Source organism: Mus caroli, chromosome 13, assembly GCF_900094665.2.
Source record: "Mus caroli chromosome 13, CAROLI_EIJ_v1.1, whole genome shotgun sequence".
NCBI lineage: Eukaryota > Metazoa > Chordata > Mammalia > Rodentia > Muridae > Mus > Mus caroli.
The window spans coordinates 36,710,714-36,721,025 of record NC_034582.1 but is presented as its reverse complement, the minus strand read 5'-3'; the positions used below and the strand labels follow the sequence as shown (position 1 = coordinate 36,721,025).

At 44.3% G+C, this 10,312-nt stretch overlaps 1 protein-coding gene across 1 annotated transcript in view; it reads left to right on the top strand.

The window, feature by feature from the left end:
* Positions 1–811: 811 nt before the first annotated feature.
* Positions 812–10,312, top strand: part of Nedd9 (neural precursor cell expressed, developmentally down-regulated 9) — a 117,511-nt gene continuing 108,010 nt past the window's right edge. Inside the window, exon 1 of the mRNA XM_029468323.1 lies at positions 812–975. Within this exon, the coding sequence (XP_029324183.1) occupies positions 964–975 (12 nt within the window). The 5' untranslated portion in view covers positions 812–963. The remainder of the gene's footprint in view (positions 976–10,312) is intronic.

The following is a 10,312-nucleotide window of genomic DNA, read 5'->3' as shown; positions in this document are numbered from 1 at the left end:
AGAGAGTGTGTGAGACCCACACAGAGACAGACAGACACACACACACACAAATTAAAACTGATACCTACAGCTGTGAGGAGATGAGAGAAAAAAAGTGAAGTATTGTCCAGCACTAGCCCTCTGAATGCCCAGTTCATTCTTCCAAATAAAAAAAATAATAAAATAAAATTCAAGCTTTGCATCTCAGCTATTTTAAAAACCACATTTCCAAAATATTGCTTTTCCCTCTTTGTGAGGGAAATATGAAAAACACATGGCTTGAGTGATCCTTGCAAGCTACTAGCAACAGGTAAAACAGGAACTGGGGGTGGCTTCAAATAGATAAACACAGATATATGGTAAGTTGGTTTAAAGGAGGATCGCAAGATGAGGAGGAGGAAGGAGTGAAAGAGCAGAAAGCAAGTCTAAAGCCCTGGATTATAGAGGGCGTAGAGCCCTTGATGAGAAAACTTATAATGTGCCTACTGCTCAAGCCACACCTAATTTCCATCTTCTTTCTCCTTTGTGTTCTCTCTTGGCATACTGCATATGTGGCCAAGGTATCTATCACTACACAACTCACTTTGCACAACTGGACTGTGAGCTGCCTAAAGGCAGGACCGAGTTATATGTATCTTTGACATTTAAGTAGATATAGCAAGAACTTGCTATGGCTTTGTGCATACATGAATAAATGAGTGGTGGATTCCATTCACTATGCTGTGGATTTAACTTCCCCCAACATCTGTGATGTGACCCTTCAAATGACAGAAATGTCTCGACCCATTCCCGAGTTTTACATGTCTTTGCATTTCTAACTTGTGTCTTCAAGGCTAGTGAAGTGTGAGTCTCCAGCACCAGACGCTGGCGGAGAAGCACGGCGGCGTTGTTCATGGAGAGATATGACAAGGAGGAAACAGGCCAGCAGACTGCAGCCCTGGGACTGTCCTGGAGATCCAGAGTGCCAACGCTCCTCAAGGGAAAATGTGGGCGAGGGTGAGTCCTGACAGAAAACACAATTTTGTGATTGTCTTTTTCTCTAGTGTCATGGGGGATATATTCCTCTCACACCATGTGACGAATGATGTGCCAAGCCTGGAATTAATATCTGGAGAGAAAACATTAATTATAGGACATCAGATGTTGCTCTGATGGGCGGTTTTTTCATATAGATAGGCTGTTGTGCATAGGGAATTTTCTTCCAACCAGAAGTCCTTGTTGCCATCATCTGGATACAAGTGGGACATGGGAGAGCAGGTGCTTGGGCAAACCTGGAAGTCTCCAGACCTATTCAAAGAGGCAGCCTGTGTGTGTGTGTGTGTGTGTGTGTGTGTGTGTGTGTGTGTGTGTGTGAGCTTTCCTGCGCTGATCATTTGGATAACTCCATTCATATTAAAGTGCTCCACAAGAAAATGAACTTCCTCTAGGGTAGTTCAAATTAAAATGATCAGCTCTTCCTATGAAACTACTTGGGAGGCTGAGGCAGGAGGTCAAGACCTACCTGGGCCACAGAATGTGTTCAAGGCCAGCTAAGGAAACTTAGCAAGACTGCTTCAAAGTAAAAAGAGGGCTGGAGTGGAAGTTCAGTGGTAGAATGCTTACCATACATGAGGGAAGCCCTTGATTCAGTCCCAAGCAATGCCACACAGACAGACAGACACACACACACACATACCCCACACCACACAGACACATACCCCCCACATACTGCTACCACCACATACACACTACAAACACCTCACATACACCCCCCCACACAGTATACCACACATACAGAACAACATACATTCATACACACACAACATGCACACACTCATGCACACCATACCGCACAGACACACACTTTACCACATACACCACACACACACATCATATACCACACCACACACACAACATACCACACACAGAGAGATATACATACACATACAAACACATCCACCATCACCACATCCACCATTCACACACACATACACAACACATACATCATATACCATACCTTACACACATGACACACCACACAGAAACATACACACATACATACCACCACCACACACATCTCACACACACACACACACACACCACCACCACCACCACCACTACATGCATACATGAAATTCAGTTCATCTATCTAAATATGGAATCCTAGAGACTCTTAAAAACAAATAGAAAGCTCCTGCAGACTGTACCTGTGAATTGACTCCTGAAGGAGGCAGGAATCACAGCATGGTGCTGTGACACTGGGGACTGGGGATCCGGGATCTGCGTTGGACCTCACTCTCTTACTTAGTCATGTCAGCCAAGAGCCAGCTGCTTGGCCTCTTTGGTCCCCTCTCTCCGACCTTAGAAGATGGCTCTGGGAAGATTAGTTAAAGGCTGAAAATAAAATACTTAAAGCCTTGCGCTTTAAAGGAAAAGTTAGTTCTTCTTGGACACCAGACAGCTGCTTTCTGTGTCACACAGAGAAGCACCAACTACAGACGAAGAGAAACCATCTGAGCAGCCACGGCAAGCAGACAGGCCGCTTCTGCTTGCAGAAGAAGAGGCTGTAAGGTAGCTTTTACCGTAAATGAAAAGACTGCCCAGGAAGTCATTGAAAAGCACTTGAATTTTCATACCACCGTGGTGTTTAAAGATAAAGTGGAAGGCAGCTATGCTCACCACTATACCACCAACGCCGGGGCCCAGCAAACACAGGAGTGGATGTTCACAGTCAGCTATTGGATGTATCACAGGGCTCCCAATGGAGAAGCTAGAGAAAGTACCCAAGGAGCTAAAGGGATCTGCAACCCTATTGTTGGAACAACATGATGTACTAACCAGAACCCCGGAGCTCTTGTCTCTAGCTGCATATGTATCGAAAGATGACCTAGTCGGCCATCAATGGAAAGAGAGGCCCATTGGACTTGCAAACTTTATATGCCCCAATATAGGGGAATGCCAGGGCCAAAAGAATGGGAATGGGTGGGTAGGGAAGTGGGGGGCGCTATGGGGGACTTTTGGGATAGCATTGGAAATGTAATTGAGGAAAATATGTAATAAAAATATTAAAAATCAAAAAAAAAAAAANATAAAGTGGAGACTTGCAGCAGCAACAGTGAAGATTCCCAGACACAGAATTGTCTCAGCTTTAAGTCGTCATTCATGCTGAAGTTGAGAATGAACAGGAGTTGAGAACCCCTCAGGGGCATGTTTAGCCAGGATTGTCTTTTGGGAAAAGCTCTGCTGAAATCATAAGCACTCTCACAACCAAGTTTCCTTCAAAAACACCCAGTAAGGGATAGCAGGCCCAGAAGTCATTGATCCACTATGACATCAGCAAGCAATGGAGAGGTCACGCCGCACCTGCAGGACTATCCGAGGGCTGCAGGAGGGCTAGGCACCCTTGCAACCCAGCCTTGTTTGATTTTGGTTTGTTTTCAGAGAGCTGGTAGTTAAACATTTACCCAGGCACACCTGGCGAAGACAAGGAGGCTGGCTCTGAAGGCCTGTAAACTGCAAACTGCTTTCGTTGGCTTTCATCCTCTGTGGCCTCAGAGGAAGGCAGGAAGCCGACCATTGGAAAGGCGAGCTGCGGTTAATCTGAAGGCAAAGCTAGATCATACTTCACAGAGACAAAAATAGCCCATGGACACTGTCCCTTCTTCCCTAGTAGATACAAGTTCAGTGCAGAGCCAAGGTCAACATGTCCTCTGTATACTTATGTCTGGTTAACAGGGTGTGTGATGGATGTGGTGTCCAAAGGAAACTTCAGCTCCCCAAACTCCAAGGGGCAGCCCATATATCCAGAAATGAGCTCAAAATGGACTATAGAATTTCTGGCAGTTAGAGAAAAGCCACTGTTTCCCAACAACTTGTGAAATCAGTTCCCAGCAGCCACACAGAGTCATTTTTATACTCAGCTCTGGCACAAGAAACATGGCACCTATACGCACATCAAAGCCTGTGCTAGCCTGCAGCCTCTCTCAGTACCACAAGTACCTCCCTGTGACACATGTCAAAGTTCATGCTAATATCCTGACCCTTCTCACCTCCTAACCCGAAACTCCATCCAGCTTATGGCCTTTCCTCCCCACAGCTGCTCATTCCTCTTATAACCCAGCTATTCACCTTTCTTTCTTTCTTTCTTTCTTTCTTTCTTTCTTTCTTTCTTTCTTTCTTTCTTTCTTTCTTTCCTTTCTTTCTTTCTTTCTTTCTTTCTTTCTTTCTTTCTTTCTTTCTGTCTACCTATCTATCCATCTACCTATCATCTACCTACGTATCATCTATCATATATCCATCCATCATCTATATAACATCTATCATTTATCTGTCTATCTGTCTATCTATCTATCTATCTATCTATCTATCTATCTATCTATCTATCTCTTATTCCCACTTCTTCTCCCCATCCCCGTCTCTCTCTCTTCCTGCTATCTCACTATCTCTACTGTTCTCTCCTTTCCTGTTTCCATAGCCCCAGCCATGGTCAGTTTACTTTGTCTGTTTTGGACTCTTCCAGATGCCTCTGGTAGTTCTCTCTCATATTTCCAATACAAATCTTAACCATATGGAGCAGTCATTTTGGCAGTTATTTACTATTCCCCCTCACATGATCTGTTGCCAAAACCCAGGAGAGGTAAACATTGATCCCTTTGGGAGGGCCCAGCCCCTTATAACCAAACCAAGTTGCTGACTTGACTCATAAGATACAGACCGTTTGTTTCCACTGCCTTCAGCCACCCACCATCTTCAACTCCAAATATCAGAGTCCAAGCCTCCTCAGCTGCTTCTCTTCCACCTGCTCTAATCATTCATCTCTCCTCATCCACTTGGGAAGTGTGCTCTTGGTCTCTCTGGCTCTCGGAACCTACTAAAAGCCCCTGGGTACCTGCCATGTGGAAAGGCTCTATCTCTCATTGTCTGGCAGAAGGCTGCTATATGCTTCTCCACTGTGACTGGGGCATCTCTTGGAAAAGACGCTTACCCCTCTCCCTATATTGGAAGCCTCCTTCTGGTGAGTTTTCTGTTTCTGATCTTATTCCCTAAACCTCCCCCATCATATCCTTGATCTGTTCCTAGCTCCCTCCCCACCGGTCACTCAGGATCTTGGAGCTTGGCTCACCTGCCTTCTCAGTCTTTTTCCCTCCTCAGACTCGGAGAGCACATTAAAGCCTCGCTGTCTAACTACAGATACTTTGGCCCCCATATATATAGCTCAGTGGCCAAAAAATGGCGTGCTTGATTCCCAAATTCTTGCAGATTATAACAACTTCTGTCACTGTCCAAGCGAATGACCTAAACAAATCTTTTCTCTCTGAACTTTCTCTGCTCCCCACAAATCCAAGCAGTCCTGGGTCTCCACTCACTCTGACCACAGGGACTCAAATGTCTGGGCGTGGATAATGTTGAAATGTCACATGCTGTTCTGCCCTGTATAAAGCTGGCTTACAACCTTTCCTCTCTAGACCCAAGCATGCTTGTTGACAACATCTCCATCATGGGTCAGGCTGCCCACCTGACTCTTGACAGAGAGAAGGAGAATAAGACAGAATAGCCCCCCTGCTCCAGAAAAGCAAAAACAATAAATAAATAAACCAATCAACCCCCCCCCAAAAAAAAACTATGTACTTTAAAATAGCATAGGGATTACTGCTTCTCACCCCATACTCCTCTTGGTTTTGTTGACAACTCTTATAAATGAAAAAGTGTAGCCACCGATGTTTAACCTTGTTGACTGCCCGCCCCCTGCATACAGTGCAGAGGTGGCTTGTACACATGTTCTTTAATCCTTTAAAACTATAACTATGTAAAATATAACTACTCTGACATCCTTTGAGGGATTCGGAAATGCTAGCTTAATCGTTACTCTTTAACTCCCTTTAATCTTCGGGTTTCTCCTGGGCAAATGAAAATCAACCTAATTTTATAGGACCTTTACAATTTTAATTCAAAAAGGATACTTGACCCCAAAAGACACCTAAGAAGCATTCATCCATGCTCTCCCCCTCTGTCTCAAAAAGCCCCTGGGCCGCTATTGGCTGCAGTTGAAGCAGAAATGGAGGCTCTGTCTTCTCACTCGAGGGAGAACATTTCACATGTCTTAGGTACTCAGAGTCACCAGAAAAGATGGTGGAGACACAGACCTGCAGATACTACCCATTCTCCGTGACTCTCAAGCACAGCATCCTGGGTGGGGCCTAGGGATGGACCATTTTAGCAACCTCCGTGTTGTTTGCTAACATGCAGACAATCTGAAGGCCTTCTGACTGAGGCCATGGGTACTAATCTTGATCCCCGTACTACGTATCTAAGCTCTGTTAGTTCCATACTGAGAAGGTGCCTGCAGATGGTCCTGCTGCCCTTGTCGTCAGTGAGTGCAGATAGGTGCACATCACAGCACATCTTGAAGACTTCTTCCTCTTGCACAAATATCCTGTCTTCCAAAACTAAACCATGCACTGGCCGGGCTAGGTACAGAATGAAACTAAATTCTCCTTCTGGTCCTCTACTTTAACTGAGGTGTAAGTCAGCCATGAAAAGCAATTTAGCACAGACAGGCATTTTATTTAAGCATGCGGAGTCCCGTGAGCTTGTCTGGGGAATAAGAAGCACATTTAGGAATGGAGTGCCTCGCAGGTGTTAAGGTAGCCTGGAAAGAGGCACATCTGGACCAAGGCTTCATTCTCTTCTCAGGTGGCATTTGCTGAAGGGTTTCTAGGGCTCATTATGGCCTACAAAGTCCAGCTGCGGCAATTTGCCATCAGCAAGACAGACCAAGGTCCAGGGAAGGCAACAGAGTCTATGGTGCAGCAGCAAGTGACCCTGACATGCCAGTGAACTTTCCCTTTCTCCTAAACACTCCCCCTGATTTAGCCCCAGCTCATGAGGGTTTGCAGTGTCCTCTGTGGCTTCCTCTCCCCGCAAATGAGCCTCCTTTATTCTAAAACCTGAAGCTTTAGGGATTTCTTGAAAAGTGGTACTTTTACTCAGTCAAAATATGGCAAGAAAGAAACTGTGTAGAACAGACTTACATAGACGACTTTCCCCGACCTCTCAATATCCACCCAGGCCTAAGGCATTTTCCACATGATGAGAAAGATCCCAGAGGGGTTCAGCAGTTGAGAGTACTTACTGCTCTTCCAAAGGACCATGGTTCAGTTCCCAGCACCTATGTGGGAGCTCACAATGACCTGGAAATGCCTGGTCCAGTCAACCTGATGCCTTCTCTGACCTCTGAGGGTACTACAAACTACGTAGTGTACAGACATATGTGCGTGTAAAACACACACACACACACACACACACCACATAAACACACAGAGAGAGAGAGAGAGAGAGAGAGAGAGAGAGAGAGAGAGAGAATAAAGAAATAATATATCTTTTAAAAATCCTAAAAGCAGTACAACAAAAATCCTGTGCTTACCGAGAATTCTCCAATGGCCTTATGTTCACCAGTCCTATATGTATATCACAAACTGGGGGATGGTGACTCCTCTTGTCCTGAAGTTTATACTCCTCATAATGAGATTGACTATCTCTCTGGATTGGTAACAAACATTTTCAGTATCGATTCTTCATGCTTTGTCTCTATTCTCTTTTAAAACTGTCTTCCAACTTAACTCCTATGTTGTGACACACATAGAGACATTGTTACATTAAAAGCCAGTGTGTGCACTCTCTCCTACTCTTACCCTTAGACCTCTCAGGTTTTCATGCTTCACTCAGAGAAAGCATGTTTCTAGACCTAGTTTATACATAGTACAGTTTACTCCCTTTTAAATTTCTATCTTTGCCCTATACTGTGCCATTCTTTAACTAAGCACAGCTGGAAGGGACATTAGTCAGGATAATGCCATGCTAAGTTGCTGTGACAAGCAAGCCCTACAATCCCAGTGGCTCCTTGTGGGACAGCACATGGCTTTTCATGGTCAGCTATACCCAGAAATCTGAGCTTCTTCTACCATGTGGCTCTGGCTTCTCTGGGTCGCTCACTTCTGGAAGTGTTGAGGAAATAGCAGGTGAGGACATATCAGGGATGAAGGCTCTAAATTCAACTCAAAGAAGGTAGAGAGATAGGCAGACACACGGGTGCCAAGATGACTCAACCCGGTGTTTTCCAGAGGGCATCTCACATGCTGGCACCAACTCTTATCCATAAGTGCTCATAAAGAGCCAACTACGGCTGACCCTTCAGTCCAGATCTTTATCTCTAGGGCTCCAGGTTGAGAAAGCCTGTGACTATTCTACCCCAAAGCCACAGTTCCCAGGCAGCACTGGTGGGTCTGAGAGCTGGACAGATACAAGCTTCAGGAAGCAAGTGCCAGTGGCAAGCTCTAATTATGGGAAATGCATCCTGCTTCCTCGGGGAGGTACAATTACTGCCAGGAAAGCTGAGGAAAGCAGACAGAAAATACAAGTGATGCTTCATGCAGAGGCCGTGCTGCCTCCGAAGGCTTGTGTTTTGAACTTGACTCTTTCAAGATAAGTTTAAAGGGTGGAGATGGGGCTTATGGGAAAGACATTCTGAAGTAGGGCTTGGCTTGCAACCATCATGTGGTTTGGGGCAAATGAGTCTGGAAGGGTTGTTCTCAAGTCAGATAAAACGTGAAAAGAAGCAGAGGCGTCCAAAAAGCAAGATAAAAGCAAGGGAAGGGGTGTGAGCCTCCAGGGTCTCAAGGTGGAATCTGAGAATGGCCTGGGAGAGTGATATCTTATCAGCAGAGAGGCCTCCTGTGTGGTGAAAATCCATATATCCGCCTCTCCTTCTCCACGTCCATGAAACCCAGGCTACAAGGTGGTGTTAAAGAACATTTCCGAATCCTCACTTACCATCCGACAGTGTGTGCATCTAGAGGATCATTGTTTTGTCTTTGTTTTTTATACATATTTATTTGGCAGGGTGGGAGGTGTGTCACAGCACAAGTGTGGGGAAAGGACAACTTGCAGGAGTCAAAGCTATGTGAGTTCCTTAGATAGAACCCAAGCTATGAGGCTCGGGGATAAAAAGCCTTTACCTACTGAACCATCTCGCTGGCCCATGACTGTAAGCTCTTTAGCCTGGCTAGTAAAAACCTGTATGTTACTCATTGTGTGTGTGTGTCTGTGTGTGTGTGTGTATGTGCGTGTTATATATGTATGCATGCGTGTATGTGTGTTAATTTGTGTATGCATGTGTGTGTTGTGTGTGTATGTGTGTTAATATGTATATGCACGTGTGTGTTATATGTATATGCATGCAGTGTGTGTGTGTGTGTGTGTGTGTGTGTGTTACATTTGGGTGTGTTACAAACTCCACAATATATGTCACAGGCTAGTCTCACACAATCTCTCTGTATTTATTTCACAAATTCTGGGATTGGGAGCCCATGCATAATAGGACCTGGTTATACTCTCCATACTTTTAAGGCTCTTGGAGAAATTATTTAACATCCTGACATCTTCCCTAACAGCTAGAGAGGAAAAAATAAATTAAAAATATTATCTGCCACTTGTCTGAAAAGGTTAATACGACCTGTACATTTCTTAACATAAAGTTAAATAACAAGCCAGGTGTGATATCACAAGCCTATGGTTTCATTACTTAGGAGTCTGAAGCAGGTGGATTACCATGAGTTTGAGATTGACCTGGGCTATCAAGTGAAACCCTTCTCAAGACAAATATACAAAAGTCAAATACTACTACTACTAAATAAATCTATAGTATTAACCAGAATTACTTTATTGTATCTTTCTCAGTTTTATTTTTATATATCTTCATAATTCTATTTCTTAGATGACAGATCAAGTATAAGACACAACAAACCTCTGAATTTCAAGGTCAGCCAACCTTACCCTTCAGGTTTCTATTTCATTGTCATTTTCCATGCTAACTGTGCACACACATGCATGTGCATACACCGCTAAGTTCTTTCAAGATATCCAAGCCACCTGCCTTCTCCTCATGCCTCGCACCCTCAAAACACAGAGTCAAGCTCAGACTTTGCCATACCCAACTGATGCTCAGAACAACCCATTCATCTTGTTGCTTTCAAAATGACTGCTAAAAAAATAATAATAATAAATGGGCACCCTGTTTCCCCAAATGACAGGGATAAGGTGAGCTTTAGAAACAATGAACTTACAGAGCTAATCTCATAAAATATTTATACAAAATATAAAGGAGCTGGAGAGACAACCTTGATGCAGTTATGGAAATAAGCCAAAAAGCCACCCATCTTGATGTAAAGAAGAAGGATGTAGAGCCAGGCTTGCTGGCAGGCATCTGTTAACTCTATTGCTCAACGGGCTGATGATACAGGAGAATTCTGATTCCAAGGCTAGTGTCAGCTACATAGTAAGACCCTGTCAAGAGACC